Raw genomic sequence first — 19890 nt, 5'->3', positions numbered from 1 at the left:
TGCTGTGACTTAAGTCATTTATATTATTATTATCATATAGTGTTATTACAATATTATTTAGCATACAGTACATAAGTGTTATATGTTAAGATGGATGATGATTTACCTTCAAACTTTGATGTTATTATTTTGGGAACAGGTAAAACTACCATTTCTAACAATTAATAGTTTAAATAATGTTATTGCTGAGTATAGACTGTAGTGTAATTTGTAAATTTCAGGTCTCTGTTAGTGTTATGTTTACATCGATCATATGATCCAGTCTATCACAATGACTCCGTGTTACGGTGCATGAATTTGACTTGGGTGTAACATTGTGAGTTTAGACGCAGTTTATAAGTTGCAGTTTATGTCCGCTAAAGATAATTCATTATTTTTCAATTTTTCTTAATCATCAAGTTAATGTAATACTAATAGTAATACAAATAACAACACAAGATTTCTAAATATTTTCACTATTCAGTGCTGTACTTCACCTATGACAGTACACATTGTTTTAATTTAAATAGGCCTAACTAATTAATTGTATAGAAAGAGTTGCCCTTTTTTATCTATACGCACACAACACACACACACACACACACACACACATATATATATATATAGGTTGTGAAGCTGTAAACAACGTATGTAAATACACTAATATTAATTTAGCTTTAGTACTAGTAGCAGAGCACTACTTTGAAGGTTTTAATGTGCTTGAAAATAATTGGAATATAAAAGAATGCACATACATCAATTATATACAATGATACATGCATGTGTGCAGAATCACCAAATTCTTCAGGACACAGGACAATCTTTGAATTCTTTACTCTGATAATTTCTAGGGGTGAGAAATATACACACACACCTTGCTTTGTATTAAATGAAGCAAGCTTTATTTTAAATTAATGTTTATAATATCTGTTATATAAAACTGACACATATAAGTAAATAATACGACTTTTAAAAGAAATCATGGTTTATCACACCTGGTAAAGATGCTGGAGCTTTGTAGACAGTCTTATATTTAAAATAATTTTTTTACTTGAGAAAAGTAGCATTATGTATAATGTCATTGTACTATAAAGGTGTTGTGTTTATTTTACTTTTTTTTATTATGCAAAATTATTATGTAACAAATTTCCACCCATCTTTGAAAACAAGGGGTGGATATAGGAAGGAGATAAATCTTAAGAGATGTTTTACCAAGGAAGAATGGTTATTAACAATTGTGATGTTTTGGTGAAAATGGAGTTTCTCATCTGAATTTCTTGTAGGTAACACTAGTTTGTGAAAATAAAATTTGACTTTTAGAGTAATCTTCATATAGCAGCAAAGTTTTTCTTGCACATCTTCTTGATCTGTCTACAGCCCTGTATTATTGAATACATTTTTAAGTGTTATTAAATGGAATTTTTTTTGGAAATGTGATTAAAATAGGTACGTATAACTTTAGCTCAAAATTTAGGTGTATATCTGCTTTTGAAACTTTAATTTACCAAATTTATAGCTTGAACTGTGGCTGAAATCTTAACATTGATAACAGTGACATTAGGGACTTTAAAATTATTCTAAATTTACAAAATATCAATGTCAATAGTGAATTTGTATAAATCACAAAAAAGTGTTTGAATTGTGGCTCTATGTTAGTTTTGTTGTGTTTAGTTATTGAGTAAATCCTATTTTGGCCCACATAAAACAGTAATTAAATGTGTGGCCAGTAATACTCAAAGTGCACTTAACTGGGCACACATTTTTTCTCATTTCATCACTTCCTTGATGTTTTTTGATGCAACATGTTGCAAGTTGAACCTTGAAGGGCTAGCTTTTGTAATTTATGCAGTTGATTAATCTTTTACATTTTGGCAATATGGCATATGTCATGTTGTTGTTTGCAACTGGAAATGGCATTGATACATAATTGCATGCAGCTCATTATGGCAGCCTCATTGACATTTGAAAGTCAGCATTCACAAATATTACAATTAGATTTTCAATAAAATTATATTGTACACTAATATAAAACTATTTTATCACCAGTTGAAAACAAACAAAAATATATTTGGATGAGCAGTGCTTAAACTTATACTGGGCATGTCTGATTTTGTATACTGGTGAGTATATCATGTTCTCCTCATTAACATGGACATGTAGTTTCAGAAACAGAAATGTTTGAATAGTTTTAGAGCAATTAATGAACACAGCTGGCTCAAGGATTATTTTTGTGAATGGTCATAATATAGTGGACAGAAAGCAAGACTATATTGACTACACATCCTTGGTGAATTGTGTGAACCTTAGAGAGGTATTGGATGAGATGTTTTGATTGTCATGGTGTTAGATGCTTCTGGCAACTAGTTTCCTTTTTGGTAGGTCAGTAAACAGTAGGATGGTGCTAAGGATTGGAGAGTTCCTAGTATTACTTCTATATTAAGAGGGAGTGATAATAGTTGCTCTGGAAATTATAAGCCAATTAATCTTTCTTATATAGTGATAAAATTTCTATATAGTCTGAATTGCTTCAAGAAAATGTAATGAAAACCCAGTGTACAAGATATACATATTATTTTAAACAGAGTATGCTCTTTGCATCTACACTGTCTCTTCTATACCTCTTCATTGTAGTCAAAGGTCTGTAACCATTTTCTAACCAAAGTGTTACAATACTCTGTCCTGTTTTCTGTTTATTTGTAATTATTATTATTATTATGTATTCGCTTGGCTGATAGTTTTATCTAAGGCATATGCTTAATCAACTATGTTGTTAACGAAAAAATGACTGGTAGTAACACTATGTTATAACTTTTGTTATAGTTGAAAGTCATTGTTTATTTTCTAATTGAATTGTTAGTGTTACTCTGTTCTGTTTTGTCTTTGTTTTTATTATATTTATTATGTGTATTTAATTGATCAATAATTGTGTTTTAAAAAGACTAGCTGTTAACCTGGTTGGAACATTGATTGTTAAATAAAACTTGTTTTGCTTAAGTCAGCTGCAGTTCTTCTAACTAGGGTGCTCTTGCAGTGCATGCTTATCATATGTAGCTGTATGAGTATTGTACATAGTGTTAAATATGTGTACATAAAGAATGTGCACTTTGTCACTCTTAAAATATAAAAACATAACTGTTCTATATATATATATATATATATGTGTTTTTTAACATATATGTAAATGTTTTATTTTATTTATATGAACCACCTAGTAGTTATGGTAACATCATCAGTAAATTACACAAGTTGGTATTATCAAAGGTCAAATATATCTTTCATTATAGCCTTACCCAACTCTCTTTGTCACTAGTAATAAAACTAATAGAAGTTTAAGATGTGTTTATAGACATATTGATTACAAGTCATAATTGGTAATTATTTCTATACAGGCCTCTCATTAGGCTTTACTAGGAACACTGTGTGCAATATTGTTCCCTCTTTTTAAGAAAAAGGATGTTGACTGATTGGAAAGGGCTCAGAGAAGGGCTCTACTTTGATGATACCATGGATGGAAGGGTTATCTTATGGGAATAGGTTAAGATCTCTTAAAGTTGGGTGCACACTGGTCAATGGAGTATAAAGATATCCACCCACCATTGAGAAGTGCAGAACCTTATGCACCTGCAAGAATCTTTATCTTATTTACAAACACTGAGTCTGCTAATTACAATTTTCCTGCATTATTATTTGTTTTTAGAAACTTTCAAACACTTACTGGAAAGTATATATACACATGAAACATGTATGAGCTTGCACGTTTTCTGCAATTAAATATGTATTGTCATTTAACCCTTTCCAGACTCTGGGGATCACTGACATCTCTTTTCTAGCCAGTCTCCTCCAAATCTTGAATGTGTATCCTCTTGTCTTATTGTCTTCAGAATAGAGCACAAAGAAATCAGTGGGCATTACTGTAAACTTCAATAACGTTATCTCTTACCCTTTTTTATCCAGATAAAACAAATGTTATCTTTCATGTACATACTGTGTGACTGGGACGTGTATGGGTGACACAGGTTATCTGGATGGTTTATAGCTTGCAGTGGTGACCATTCAACAAAGAGTTTCATAACAGGTGTTGCTGTCATGTCAAACTGCAATGGCAATCACTGTAAGTCAGCATGTAGTGTACATTTAAAGTCAATAAAAGTGAATTTCTCAGGGTCTGAGAGTTTAGTTTCTTGAAAGAGCATGATGTCATAAAATATGGAGAGCTTTTCAATGCAGTACTTGCTTCCTCTGAACCCTTTGACATTGCAGTAACTTATATAATGCGAGGCTGGCAAAATCTGGTTCACTGTCTGTGCATGTGTCATTCACCACCTCAGTGTTAGTCTTGGTTTCCTTGTTCTTCTCCTGTTGGTCAGTCAAGGTCATCACTGAGTTCAGAGTACCTGTTGCTCCCATGAGCACTATCTTTAAATGTATGATTGTTTGTACACAATACATTTACCACTGTCTGTGCAGAACTCTTGTCCTGACTTTAGTAGTTTAAGGTTGATGGCTATATTGTGAACAGCAGAATGTTTTAATCCACATCCCATATACGGTATCTGACACTGAAGCTTCCTAATGCTAAGTACATAAAAGCATTGTCAGACAGTTCAAGTAGAAAAATCCAATATTGAGCATGATGTGCCAGAACCAGCAAAAAATGCTAAGCACCAATGCAACTTCTGCAAAAGCATATTGGTGGAACAGTAAAAATGATAAAACCTAGAAAACACACAGTGAATCCCAGGCAGAGTTCGTGTGGATAAGGCATGACCATGCAGAGGAGGCAAGGATTGCATGTAATAAAACCTGTGCTTGCTAAAGGAGATCAACTTCTAAAGCACGAGGCTTTAAATAGAATGAAATATGCAGCAAGCCAAATCTAATTTTTGAGCTTATGCAAGCAAATGGATATCACATGAACAAAAAACATGGAGATAACAGTTATTCGTGATGACGACAGTACGTTACTATGTATTGGTGAAGATGAAGGTAAGGTTGACATGTGCAGGTACATTAACAAATCTACCCATGGTGACCTCGAGGACAAGCTCAAACGTCAGCAGTCCATATCAGAACTACAACTACATGTAGATATGGAAGCCATCTTTTAACTTGAATAAGAAGCACTGAGCCATGAATACATCTAAAGATAAGAGTTTCAGGTGTGGATAGTGTAAGAATCTCCACATTTAAAAAACTGACAGAAGCAAACTGCTGAAGTTCCTGTCAGAGTATCAGCACACCTGTGCAATGGATAGCATCTCTGAAATAGGGACTGATGCCTTTATCAAGTCCTTACTCAAACCTTACTGTTAGCTACAGTACTAGTTTCATATACCTTCTTCATAGTTTCCCTACAGTTCCCACTGAAACATGAAATTTTGCCTCAATCTCTTGCATAAAGTAGCCTTTACCAACATAAACTTTGATTTTTAAACATTTGTCATATGACATTACAGTTGTGGAAGCCCTGAGTGTATTGAGCATATTACTGCTGGAAGTAGTTTGACTGTATGTACTTTTATAAGCATTATGCTGGTATGACAGCGCCTGATTGGTTGGATGACATATATATCTATTGCATAAATTCTAAACTGTTCAGTTAAGGAAAATTACAAAATTGATGCTGTAGAACATGTACTCGAAAAAGCAGTAGCTGTTACCCTAACAACCAGCATCAGTCAGTTAGCAGGTAATTTGTTTGTACAACTTTATGTTAAAGTCAGTGTTTTCATAGTATATAGAAATGGTTTTGTTTTACTTTAGATTTTGTTTAGAATAGATTTAACACATGACAGCTGAGAATTTTGTCATCATCACAAAATTAGTTAAAACTTCATTAGGTATTATAATTGAAAGTTATATTTATGTGGGTGGTAAGAAATAGTTTGAGAGAACCTTTTACTCTACATCCTGCTGTCAGTCTTTATTGTGTTTAACTTAATGTTATCCACTTAGACTCTATATGTTTTTCTTGGCCTCACTGGCCCATGATTTGACAGATTTCAAGGTTCTTCTAGTTATAATGCCTAATCAAATTTGATTTAAGTAGCATCTGTCCTTTTTCATATACTTCATGTTTGTTCCATTTCCATACTTCCACCTTTTATCCTCCAGTTTACAGTATGACCCCTGTTATATCATTTTGTGTTCCTTCAGTCTGTATGCCGTTTGATTGATGACATTATTCTGAGATCGTACCAAGTTGACTGAAGGCTGTACCTTATCAACTAGGTGGTACACATTTTGTATGCTGTGGCCTGAAATACAAGTTGTTATAATGTTTGTCTTCAAGATTTCTTATAGATTTTTTCACCTCTTCTATAGACAAAATTTCAATTTTGTGATGAGAATTAAGGAGTCTGTCAAGGGTATGTTCCTGTTACTGGTCAGCCAGATAAGTGCATCTTTATATGCTTCACATTATGCTCTGAATTACCTGGATTGCTCAATTTTTGCTGCTGACCATTGAAGTACAGATAACCTTCTTTCCACATGGCTCCTACCTGAGCAACTACATATTTCTTGACTGAGCCATCTATTCTATGACTTTTGGCCCTTTGTTCTCCTGAAGAATAGTCAACTATTTGAAAGCGCTCGAGTTTGGGTCTTATTTTAAGTCTATTACACTTTATATGTGATCCTTTGTGCTAACTCTTTTATCAAAATTGATATTCCACTCATGGACCACAGACCCAATTCTGCCAATGATAAGTTACCTCTTCTTCCACCTTACATTGCCATTTTTGAAGATTCTATTATTAAATACCTGTATCAACACCATTCTTACGTTAAAGTCCAACATGTTTTAATTAAATCCATTAGTGGAGACACTTCACTTGACCTTTTAGATTCTATATCTTTACTGCCACAGACTGTAAAATACCTAATTCTTCATGTTGGAACTAACAACCTCAAATGGAACTCAACGACAGCTTATGACTGTTTTAATAACCTACAAACCTTACTGTTATGTATTTTGACTCTCCGTACTGACCTTTGCGTATGTTTCTCAAGCGTTATTTACCATGATGTTAATAGACATACTGATTATCTCTTTCTAAGACAGGTCTGTACTACTGACACTTTAAATCACAAAATTGACCAATTAAATGCTCTCGCACGTGACCTATGTTGACGTAACCCATGCTTGTCTTTCCTTTACAACACTAACTTGAAAGCAGGAGACATTTCTTAGCAAAGGATGGGTTACACCTTTCTTTCCAAGGAATCGTTTCCCCTATCCTGTAATTTCGGCTTCTTTATTACCAACTTTATTCTTTCTTGTCTACAAACTAATACTGAATAATTTGACCCTTTGTTCTCCTGAAGAAGAATAGTCAACTATTTGAAAGCACTTGAGTTTTGGGTCTTATTTTAAGTCTATTCGATGACTTTGACTGTTTTGACTATTCTTAACCTTTCCTTCCATATCCTGCTACCAGTCTTCATTGTGTTTAATTTAATGCCATGTGCCTGGACTCTCAATACTCAAGATGTTTTCCAGTGGACATATATCCTCTAAATCTTTCTTAGTCTCACTGGCCCATGACTTGATGACAGTCTCTGTATTATTGTTTTGTCTGCTTTCTTTTTCAAGTGCTAATAAAGTGGGTGAATTGTGGTTATGGTTGCCTTGATTAGCACCTAGGTAGCTAGAATCCTTTTTCTTGTAGTAATGCTACTCAAATCAAACCAAAAATGCAGGGTGCATTGGTCTAACTGCTCTGTGAACCCCCTGTAACATGGTCATCATTGCTGCTTTGCCCCTGATGCGCACAAGTACATTTCATACTTTATTCTGGTCATGATTGGTGCTTTCATCAGGCAGATGCAACTGCTTTCCTGTATTTTCTGAGCTGCAGGATATCTGAAAAGAGTAATACTGTACATTGATTTCTTTCTCATATGGTCAGTATGTGCAGAAACTGGCAATCTACAGTCATTACAAGACTTTATGTGCTCTTCTGTCTGTATATTTCTGTGTGACATTTGGTAGGCCTTATTTAGTTGAATCAACCTTTTTTTTTTATCTATAGTCCAATGTCAGAAGCTTCTGCTGACATTTTTCAGACCCACCACAGTTTCTATTGGCATTTGTGAGATGCTTGCAACAATTATCAACATATGTGCATTGGCCAGATCAGCTGCATGTACATTGACCTGATCAGCTACATGTATATTGACCAGATCAGCTATATGTACATTGACAATGACAAGACTCAGCAGGGATTCTTGTAGTAAGCCAGAGCTTATTTCAAAAATTTTAGATCTCGATTTGCCAAATTTCAATTGACAGTGTCTGGTGTCCAAAACTACCAGAATTTTTAGCTTGTTGCCAGTATCTGCTTGATTCTAGCCATCTTCAAAGTCAAATAGTCCAACAGTACAATAATGTGATGGCTGCATACATTAGTGAATGCTTTGTGTGACTACCTTAACACTTGAGATTGTGGATCTCTTTAGTCTTGCCCCTCCCACTTGGTATGCTATGTTCACACCATAACAGATGTTGTTCATGAAAGTTGATGATATATGTATAACACCTAAATAAATACTATGTCTGTCATGTTGTAGCTGTCCTGATGAGCCATGGTATTTGACAAAAGGCTTTGTTGGCACAGAATATGGCAGATATAACATAGTTGACATATTATGGTATGTTCTCCTTTGCTTACACTCATCGATTCTTAGAAATACTGCACTAGAATTATGTACTACATCAGATTATAAATCTAAATCTTTATACATATGAACTGACCATTAGCTCCAACAATCACAGTAGTGTGAACATGCAGAAGATCTGACTAGAATGAAGGGGAAAATGTTGTTCTTACAACTGTAAAAAAATAGCTGTATAGCTAGAAAACAGGGCAGCTAGTAACTACTTCTGTTGACATTAGAACATCTAGATTAAGATGCTGCTGACCTATACTCATTTATTTTGTTTGCACTAGAAGCCACTTGATATTCATCTCGGATGAAATGTCCAAAAGATGTAGGCCTTGCATGGCCAAATGGCTAGGGTGCTTGACTTTCAATTTGAGGATCACAGGTTCGAATCCCCACCCCACCAAACATGCTCACTTTTTCAGTTGTGGGGGGCATTATAATGTGACGAACAATCATACTATTTGTTGGTAAAATAGTAGCTCAAAAGTTCATAGTGGGTGGTGATGATAAGCTGCCTTCCCTTTAGTATTTTACTGCTAAATTAGGAACAGCTAGTGCATATAGCCCTCATGTAGCTTTGTGCAAAATTGAAACCAAACCAAAACAAAAGATGTAAGGGGTAAGATACCTTTAATTATTATTTAATCAAATAAACATCTGAGCAGAAATGTTTAGAAACCTATGGAATATGAATACCCTAAAATTTAGAGTAATTCTTACTAAATCACTGTTATTGAAAGACTTTCCTATCAGTGAGAGAAACTCAATAATAAGTATTTCACCTCTCCTCCTTCACTATTGATGGCCTTTGTATCTGCATGGTTTGCTTACAATAATTACTATGAGTAGGCAACATCCTATATTATTACTTAGTTAATGCAATGCCAGGCTCTCTGGTAATGCATGTGTGAGTTAAAGCATTGATCTATATCATAACAAGGATGTCACAGAAACATTTCCTGACACTTAGATTAGGATTCCTTGCTGGCCAATATATTCTTTGTGGTTTCTTATTCATGGTAGTCTATCACAATTGTAGCAGTAAACAAATGACATCAGGCATTATCTTGTAACACAATAATGTCTGGTTCAGTTGAACTTGTGAAATGTTTAATATGTTGTTAAGTAGCATCAGAGGCACCAGAAGATCTGTTCATCCATTCATACTTCTAATGCCACTAAAGTAATGTTCAGTGACTTTGGATTGATCATACCATATTCAATTTTGCTCCTACAAGTACAGTCTTATTGATCATTGTTGAAATCATGAAACCTTAACTTATCTGTTGAAGCATCCAGTGGCGGTGTTGCCTCAACATTGAAGTTTTGATTAGATTAGATTCTAAGAACTTAATAGTAAAAACAAAGAATAATATGCAATATTGTGTCAACCACACTATGTCTGCCATGTTCCGTGTAGACAGGGCCTTTCATCCAATACCAGGATTCACAAGTCTAGCTGAGATAGTGGTGGCCTGGCCTGGTGGTTAGGGTGCTCAACTCATAATCTGAGGGTTGTGTGTTCAAATCCCTGTCACACCAAACATGCTCACCCTTTCAGATATGACAGCATTATAAAGTGATGGTCAATCACACAATTCATTTGTAAAACAGTAGCCCAATAGTTGGCACTGAGTGGTGTCGACTAGTTACCTTCCATCTAGTCTATCACTGCTAAACTAGGGAAGGCTAGTGTAGATAGCCTTCACATGTAGCTTTCCTCGAAATTCGAAACAACCCAACCATAATGTAGTGGTCAAGATGCTATTTATATAATACATTTTATGAACAACAACTGCTAAGATGTAAATTAGATGAAATAAGTGAATTGTAATTAATATCAGTTTTATTCAAGTAACTTTTATTATATAGCATATGTAATATAGGAGTAGGTTGTATTCACATATGGTGTTTTCATAATAATTTCTTACCAATGTGATTATAACATTTTTAGGTTATTTTAGCTCATTCACTGTGGATGATACATGTATGATCTCTAATGTTTTTTTTCTGCTCACATTCCACTACATGTAGCCATATAGTAAGTCAATTATTTCCACATTTTCTGTGTCAGTTTCCCTCAAGATGTCAGAGGGGACTGTAGGATAACATCTTGATGCCATGACAGCAAGCACTACCAGAGTTGGGGAAAATCCAGATTATTTTATGGATTTGTTAGATAGAATTGTCTCTGAGCCTCATTGAATGGGTTAAGCTGTAGTGGCTGTCAGCTTGTTTTTGAATAGTGTGTCCAACATGTGAGTATCATGCAAGTAGTACTATTCATAATAATTTTTCTTGCATAGTAAATCAAATTTATTTATTTTTACAGGAATGCCAGAAAGTATTCTTGCAGCTGCAGCAGCTAGGATAGGGAAGACAGTATTGCACTTGGACAGGTAATGATCAAATGAGTCTGGAGTCTGTAAAATAAATTTGGATGTGTCATATGACGTAATGTCAGTATAAGAGAATAAGTTATTTTTGAAATCATAATTGAACAATTACAACTTACATTTGCTGATGCTAAATTTTTTTAACCACATCTGGAGCAGTCAGCACCCTTTAGGTGTTGAATGCATATCTGCATATTAAGTTTCAAAATTTTAGTAAAATCATAATTTAATTATTTCACCAATTTATTTACTCAAAAATATCTGCTAATTAATATTTTGTCATTTTGTAACATTTACTAATTGTGATTAATTCATAAAGAAAAATTAAAAAATGTTCAAGCTTACTGTACATTTTACATTGATTTTTGTTTCAAAAGCATTGAATTTTTCATGAATTCTCAAGTAATGGTGACTTTTACTTTGTTTTGTGAAAGTGACGAGGTTAGAAACACAGGATCTGCTTCTACTATGGCTTCTGGAGACTTATTAACTGTTGAGAATATTACTGCAATTGTATGGCATGTTGTGGGATCCCTCATGCATACTGGGCATCCATCTCTTCAACCTACATCCTTTCCCCTCAATTTGAGAATGACCAGGAGGAAGATGAATCTGATCAACCATTCCCTCCACCTGGTTTTGATTTGGGGACAGTTCTCCACCTTCTCTATTTCTACTCTCCTGTCAGATTGGGCCCAATGGGTGCCTGTCTGTCTCGCTTTGGCAGCCTTAAATCACAGCTTTATACTGACAGTTAGGTTCTTCAAGTTCTCACCCATGGTCATTTCACTTTTCTTCTCTACCATCTCTTTCTTCTTCCCATTTCCTTTTCTCCTCCTTCTGACCACATCTATCTTCAGCATCTCCAGGATTTGGTGTAGGATCTTTTGACCAAGAACTTCATCAAGAGGGTATACACTCCTTCTCTGAGTATTTACTCTTGTCTCTTTGTGGTCTCCAAGAAGACCAGGGACTAGTATCCAGTAGTTTACCTATCATCTCAACCAATTTCTGGCAGTTCCATGGTTCTGGATGGAACATTTTTTTCAGTGGTCTTTTTTGCCCAGCCTGTAGATGACTAAAGTCAAGGTATCAGACACCTTCTTCCACATCCCAATTACCCCTTCCTCCAGATGTCTTCTACATTCCAGAACATACATATCTCTGCTGACACAAAAAGCTATTTCTCAATCTTCATCTTTGCCATCTAATGTTGTGTTCACTTGCTCCAGTCTTTATATACTCCACTCGACTGCCCTCAGCAATATCTAATTTGAAAAACTTTATGCCGGCCTTCACACGCCCTCTATGCAGGTACTGTATATAAGCACTGTAAACAGACAATAAAATCACTTTTTCTCGACAAAGAGCGAGCATTTCGACTAAAAATTTTGTGATTTACATTTTCTCAGTTTTCACTTTCTAATAATTGGGAATTCTTTGTTTTGTTATCCAGAGATATATTTTGTTGAATTTGTTTTTTCCTACAAATATATTACAAAGAAAAAAATGGATAGGAATTCCCATATAATGGTTTCAAGCTCAGAATGAGATAGAGTCCTTCATGTGGCCCGAGGGTATCTCTCCAGGAGGTGCAGATTTGAATTTCCATTCTGAAATGGGATATTCTGGGGAGAATTTAGACTCCCTGTTTCCTGCTCTTTCTTTTACCAGATTTTCCTCTCATGATCATCCACCTTTTACTCCTTTTTCTGCAGTTAGTTACATGTGTTTATGAAGTTTTGGAGATGCAACCAGTTGCTTTTGAGTCTAACCCTGCTCTGTTGTCCGATCGTTCTCCAATGGATTACTTAGTTTTCCTCCTTTTCCTGATATTACTGTGCATGCAGGGAGATTTGCAACACAATTATGTGAGGGTGTTGCTATGCCTCCTCCCTCTCATTTATCTGAACAACATTCCCTGGCATATCATCATCAGGATGATATATATTTGGACACTCAAAGGTTGGATCCATTGTTGGATCTATGGGGTGCCAGGTTATCTCTCTTAAAAATTCACAATTTTTGCAGATTTATTTGACTCTTACTACTGTTTTAAGATACTTCTCTTCCCTTCAACTTTTGTCTGAAGCATATCACTGATCACGTCAACAATTTGACAATGAACTGGGCTATTTACTGGTCACTACTATGACACGTTTGTCTTCTTCAAGACTTGCCTTGGTGTCATGGTTGGTCTGTTACTGGGACTTGTTGAGTTGTGATGCATTTTTGGAGGGTATTCACTTACCTTCTTCTGCCCTTTGAGATTTACAGGAAGTGCCTTTTCTTTGGTCTTATTTATTTTCTGGAATTCCAGAATATTTAGAAGCCAGAGTTGATACAGCACATTTGCAGTCTTCTTTATTGTCTTTGGCTGCTCAACCCTATTCTACTTCCACTTGTACTTCTGCAGGTTCATCCATTCGTGTCTCAAGGCCCCTTCCTTCCACTCCTTATTCCATTGGTTCTTTTAATCGTTTCCATCCTTATTCTGGTGATAAATTTTAAGGGCCAATATGTGGACTTCTCCCAACACGTTCATATCTCATTACCTTCGCGATCTGGCAGTTTCCTCTTTGAAGGGACTTTGTCTTCCCCCCCGTGGCTGTGTTGACTACCCCTACTAGATCTTAACAGGGTGATGAGTAACGTGTTATTTGACTTACAGTTATCGTTCCTTTCTCATCTAGAGTCCCTATTGATTTTTTTGGATCCCACTCAGTGGCAAGTGTTGCCCAGTCGGGTATCCTTGTATTTAAATTCTGCACTAGCAACCTTTATATCAGTTTCTAGTTGCAGTGGACTCTATTGAGATGAGGTGTTCCATAAGACCATCTGGACGCAATTCTAGATGGTGATATCATATTACATTATTTCTAATGGATTGCTACTCATGGACTATCATGAAAAAGGGGATTTTGCCAGTCCCTGCTGATCTTAGAGCTGAATCAGTCGAGATAAGTTTGCTTTTAAAAATTAGGGAATATGGTTCAGCTGTTGCACTGTCTCCGGAGACCTGTTCCTCAGGACTTCCCAATTCTTATGTTCCTGCCTTACTTCTACTAGTGGAGATCAGGAGTCCTTACCACACCCAGTTCCCAGTTGCTGGGGTGGTGGACAGAGGATTTACCTTCGGAGTGTTGAGTTTTCTCCAAAGGACAAAGTTGGGGATCCTTTTACCTGGGTCCCTGGAGGTTTTCCCAGATGTCAGTAGGAGCAGGACCAACCTACGCGAGAGCCTACTCGTAAAACCAGTCCAGATTTGATGATTAGCTATACAGTTGGGGGGGGTGCTTGGACCATCTTATGAACAGGCCTTAAGTTGTTCATGCAGGGGTTCCACTGTTTTCTCGTAAATCCAAATGCGACATGGTCCCATCTTTGGTCCTCGGTGGGACAATGTTCCACATCCTCTCGTTAATTCCATGGGTAAGTGGAATTCTCCTTGCCTACTTGGTGGTGGAGTAAAGACAACTTTTTGTAAATCCACACTGGATGAGGTTTGGGCTTTGGTGCAGTATGGCATATGATCCCATCAATCCAGACCTGGGATGTTGCCTTTTGGACTTCTTCAGGTTGATCAGAAGGATTGTCTACTTTGGTGTTGCTTTTTCTTTCATACATCCAGGGGTTCGAAATGCATCATTCTGTGGTTACTGGTAGGGATTCTATCATAAAGATACATATATCTGTAGTCCAACTGCAGTGGCCACCAACGTGAGATATGGATACCATGACCCCATAAATCCAACCCGAATTGTGGAATCTCTGCTGTTTGGTCGGGGCTGGATCATCATACTTGTATTATATTCCACACTTTTCAATTTTCTGTAGTTCTGGGTGAAGAGCATACCTGTTCTGGATGTAGTGTGGTGTTCTCCACTTTGATAACACTTCTGGTGGTACATATTTGTTCTTAGCAGATGCTTTCTGTATGATTTCTGTCATCATCAGCCCCTCCACCTTCTAAGTGTGGTATTCTAGCTATTAATGTCAGCAGAGGTATGTATGTTCTGGAAGTTATCATTTTCCTAAACTGAAAATTTATTTCCAAACATACTTACCTCTGCTGACACTCTCCTTTCCTCCCCTCTAAGAGCTGGTGTTAGTGACTGGAAGGAGGTAAGTTTTGAAAAAGTGATTTTATTGTCTGCATACAGAGCTTATATACAGTACCTGCATAGAGGGCATGTGATGGCTGGCATAACGTTTTGCAAATTAGATATAGCCAAAGGCAGTCGAGTGGGGTATATAAAGACTGGAGCAAGTAAACACAATGTCAGATGGCAAAGATGAAGATCAAGAAATAGCTATTAGTGTCAGAGGAGGTAAGTATGTTTGGAAATACATTTTCAGTTTAGGAAAATGATAACTTTTGTCCATCAGAATTGAGTCTTCCAATTCTGTGCTTTTCCCTTTGGCATAGTGTTAGCCCCTTATTGATTCTTCTGGGGCCTTTGAAGTTGTTTTTTTGTTGATCCTGGTTTTTCTGGAGAGAATTTGGACTCCGTTTTTCTGATGCTTTTCTTTCCTAAGTCGTCTTCTTACTAGTTCAATTTGGATCACCCATCACCTACTCCTTTTCTTCAATTAGTCATTCAAGTTTATGATATTTGGGGGCTTTTCTCTGTGACCTTTGAGTCTACTCCTCCCTTGATGGTGGAACGGTCATGGGAGGGGGGCTGGTTAGTTTTCCTTCTTCACCTGATATTCCTGGTTTATGTTGAGAGATTTACTGCTTTATTTGAATATGTGGTGTTCCAGGTTGGTTCATGTGATCACTTTGAACCAATCACATTTTTTTTGCATTTGTTTGTTCCTCTGCAAATGGTTGGCAAATAATCAATGGTTTCCACATCAAGGCCCAGTATGGCCAGGTGGTTAGGGTGCTTGACTGGTAAAAGAGTAGCCCAAGAGTTGACGGTGGGTGGTGATGACTAGCTGCCTTCCCTCTAGTCTTACACTGTTAAATTAGAGATGGCCAATGCAGATAACCCTCATGTAGCTTTGCGCAAAATTCAAAACAAAGAAACAAACAAACACACATGTATTAGCATAAATTATTAACCACAACTCTTAAGTGTTGGAATGCAACTTGTGTTGCTTTTACTTCCATAAATTTCCTGTATGCTACCTTTTTTCATCATCCAGTTGTGAAGTCGGGTGCAGTATCTATTGATCAGAATCAATTCTAGTTACAAAATAAAGGTTTAAAGGAGTTTACAATAACTGCAGTTATTATTCGTTTTTTGGTGCTTAAACATTCATACAAGCAGCTTTCACAATTATAACAATTTACAACTGTAGAAATTAACAGATGTTGACAGGGATTCCTTAAAATCCAGTTTATTAGGTCTGATAGGCATGTACATGTGAAGACTCCATGATATATTTGATTTTGTGATTTTCCAACCGTTGTTTTTCTTTCTTTTTTTCTGTATGCTTTAGAAATTATTGATTTTTGTGGATACTTGTAAGGTATGTAATTTTCTGTATTATAAATCATGATACAATTTTTACTCACAACAGAAATCATTACTATGGAGGAAGCTGGGCAAATTTCAACTTTGATCAGCTGACTGAATGGACAGAGAAACATAAGGTAAACATAAATATCTAATCTATTGTATTGTTCTGAATAAATCATTTATATTTAATACATTCTGGTTTTGGTTTACAATTGCACAATCAATATTATTAAGAATTTTCTGTATTTCTATTACAAAATTGAGATTATTAATAAGTTCTTCTGCAAAGTGATTTCAATTTTTCTTCCCTAAGCATTTTTTGCTCATGTGGGGCACAATAAAGTTTTCTTATATACAGTCTTATTCAAACCTTCCTACTATCAAGTAAGTATCAGAAAAGCATAGATATTAATATCTTACAAATTTTAGTGTAATACTTTCTTTTTATAAAATATTGTTAAAAATCAGAGTTGTTAACTCTGCTTGATTTATTTATTCCCTTAATGCAGAATTATATGAACTTCTCAATGTTAGAAAAAGTTGATTTCTCACATTTTAATCATAAGAAGTATTTATTTAGTAGTGTAAAGAATTAAATGGTTCATAATATAAATATCTGAATTTTGTACTTACATTTAGTTTTTATAAGCAGTTTTATTTATGCAACTAACAGCTACATGTGTAAAAGTGTACAAGTAATCTAGCACCTCGGTAATTCAGCAACTTGAATATTCTTCATTCCCTGGTGATAATTAAACATATACATGCTGTTTTATATTACTGTATCAAAATCATCAAAATAACCATTACAATTTTATGCAACTTAATGTCAAAGTGAGAAAAGGAATTTAAGCTATTTTTAATTTTAATTTGTATGTACATGTAGTATTTTTTAAATAATTATTTCTTCAATTCAAGTTTTGTCATCATTTTTAAATTTTGATAAAAACTTAAAATAAACTTATATGCTAAATCCTCAATTTATTTATTAAATGCAGGCTTTCAAACTTATTTATGTGCTGTTTGTAGCAAAAGACTATTTGAATATTTATATTGGTTGATGAAAGCAAGCTTTTAATAAATACTGTATGTTGTGGAATTAACCCAGAAGTTTTTGTCAAATATCTCTTCAATATGTGGAATATAACTTTTATATATTTTATTTCAAAAGAAAGTGTTGTGAAATATAAGGTGCTGATTTTGTTATAGGCCCAACAGTTATACATTTAGATCACAGGTTTTCTCTTTAAGTTTGCTGGAATGAAATAAAAACTAAATTAGAAATCATTTTTGTACCATAGAATAATTGGTCTAAATGTTGAAGGAGTACATCTTTTTGTTACATTTACTTTTATTTTATACTGGATTGATAAGTTAACATGAAAAGACTGAATGAACTTACCGATATTTCCATAAAACAGTATATTGATCTTGTGAATCCTATCAACCTTAAAGGCTCTAAGACGAGCTGACTTGTTTATCCTTAATATTAAAAGAATGAAATTAGTCAGTGATTGACTACACCTTTAAAATCACTGTTTAACCAACAGACTACAAAGACCAGTCTACAGTAATTTTATGTTCTCAAAAATAACTCCAAACTTGATTATCTCTCATTTGTTATATTCTTTGCTCTGATCGAGTTCAATTCTGAAGTGAAAATACCATAATCTTGTTGTGCATTTCTTTTTCAGTAAATATAACACACAACTTTTATCAAAAATAAACTAAGTATGCAGTATTTCACTGAGTTAACTCAGCATTCTCTAGTGTGATACGTATCAAGGAATGTTGTTTCATATTTCTCTTCTGTAGAGGAGTTGGAAAACTAGCCATTAGATCCAATTACTTGTTTAAATTGTCTTACACTCAGTTGAAACACATGTAAGTGGCCAACCTGTGTCTCAAAGATTTGATAACATTTCCACAAATCATTAAAGCAATGATATAAATTTAAAGCTACATCTGCAAAAATAAGAGACACTTCAGTTACAGATGGCTATCAGTGCTATTTTAATTTCAAACATTAAACTTTGTAGGTTTAAACTTCAAGTTTTTATGAAATTATAATTTAAAACATTGCAGCTATTTCTGTATGAACTTACAGTCATTATTAATAAATGTAAGCTTTGAACATAAGCAATTGCAATTGTTAACTACATGTTAAAATAAAAGTTTGAAATTAATATATTATTGGCAAGTTTATTTTGGAAAATTACCATACATCATTTAGCTTGTAATATCACAAAGACTAATATATAAGTAGCTACATAATAATTCTCCATACAGAGATACATTTATATTTTATTTTATTTTTAAAAAAATATGCATATCATATAAAATTAAAATAACTGACCAATTCAAAAATTTTCCCCTTTTTGTACAATGCATTCAAATTTATAAGCATTAAAGAAAAATAAGAGAGAAACTGATAATACAAATATCACAATTTCTATCAGTTAAATCATTGAAAAGATATATACTTACTGTTAATTAAAACATCATAAACAGACTGAAGCCAAAATTCAAGTTTACATATAATTCATTTAGTTTCAGGTATACACAAAGAAAAATAATAGTTCCTTGCTGTTAAGCATAGTATGAACCAAGCATGAAATTACTTATGTGAATTATACATAGAACACATGAAACATTTTACTTTAAAGCCTTGATAATTGCAGCTCTTCACAGCTGTGCTTTACACCTACTAATGATGAGTATTCATACATCTAAATACTTTAATATGTAAACCACCCAGTTCAATAGTTAATTTTCTTAAGGCACAGTGACAATCTAGGAAAACTAAAACTTACATTATGTAATTAAACTTTAATATTAGGTTAGGAAATCACATATATGTAAATGTAAATATTGTGTGTATAATCAAATTTATTATGGTATGGAAGTGACCTAAAATTAAGAGCAAATCCAGCAGGCAAACTCGTATGATCATCAATTTGTATGGTCTGAATTTTTGCTGATTATCCCAATTACAAGCTTTATCTGTTCAGCAAAGACAATCTTGTACTGGAAGGTATTATTTCCAAATGTAATAGACAGTTGGTTGCCTGCTATATTTCACTCACTTCAAACCTGACTTGATGGATGAAGTGACTCCTGGCCCAGTCAAAAGTGTGCCTTACAGAACTGATGTTACATGGCCCTCATAAGATGGCTGTACTTGTAGCCAATTTTCTTTCTGTTGTAGTTTATGGGTTTCTGTATAACAGACACATGATTTCACATAAATTCTAACTTTTACACTCTGAAAGTCCATTCTTTCAGTGTCTCTAGCTTGATGGACATAGATAGCTATGGTGCTGTGAAAAATATTTGATGCTTGGGCTCATCATAACTGAATTTGATTGGTTCAC

General features: G+C 34.7%; 1 protein-coding gene across 1 annotated transcript in view; it reads left to right on the top strand.

Moving 5' to 3' along the window:
* LOC106463650 (rab proteins geranylgeranyltransferase component A 2-like) overlaps nt 1–19890 on the top strand; it is a 74660-nt gene continuing 54770 nt past the window's right edge. Inside the window, exons 1-3 of the mRNA XM_013923701.2 lie at nt 1–139; nt 10982–11048; nt 16578–16650. Coding sequence (XP_013779155.1) covers nt 91–139; nt 10982–11048; nt 16578–16650 — 189 coding nt within the window. The 5' untranslated portion in view covers nt 1–90. The remainder of the gene's footprint in view (nt 140–10981; nt 11049–16577; nt 16651–19890) is intronic.

Source organism: Limulus polyphemus, unplaced genomic scaffold (assembly GCF_000517525.1).
Source record: "Limulus polyphemus unplaced genomic scaffold, Limulus_polyphemus-2.1.2 Scaffold1453, whole genome shotgun sequence".
Taxonomy (NCBI): domain Eukaryota; kingdom Metazoa; phylum Arthropoda; class Merostomata; order Xiphosura; family Limulidae; genus Limulus; species Limulus polyphemus.
This window is presented reverse-complemented; position numbering and strand designations above follow the sequence as displayed.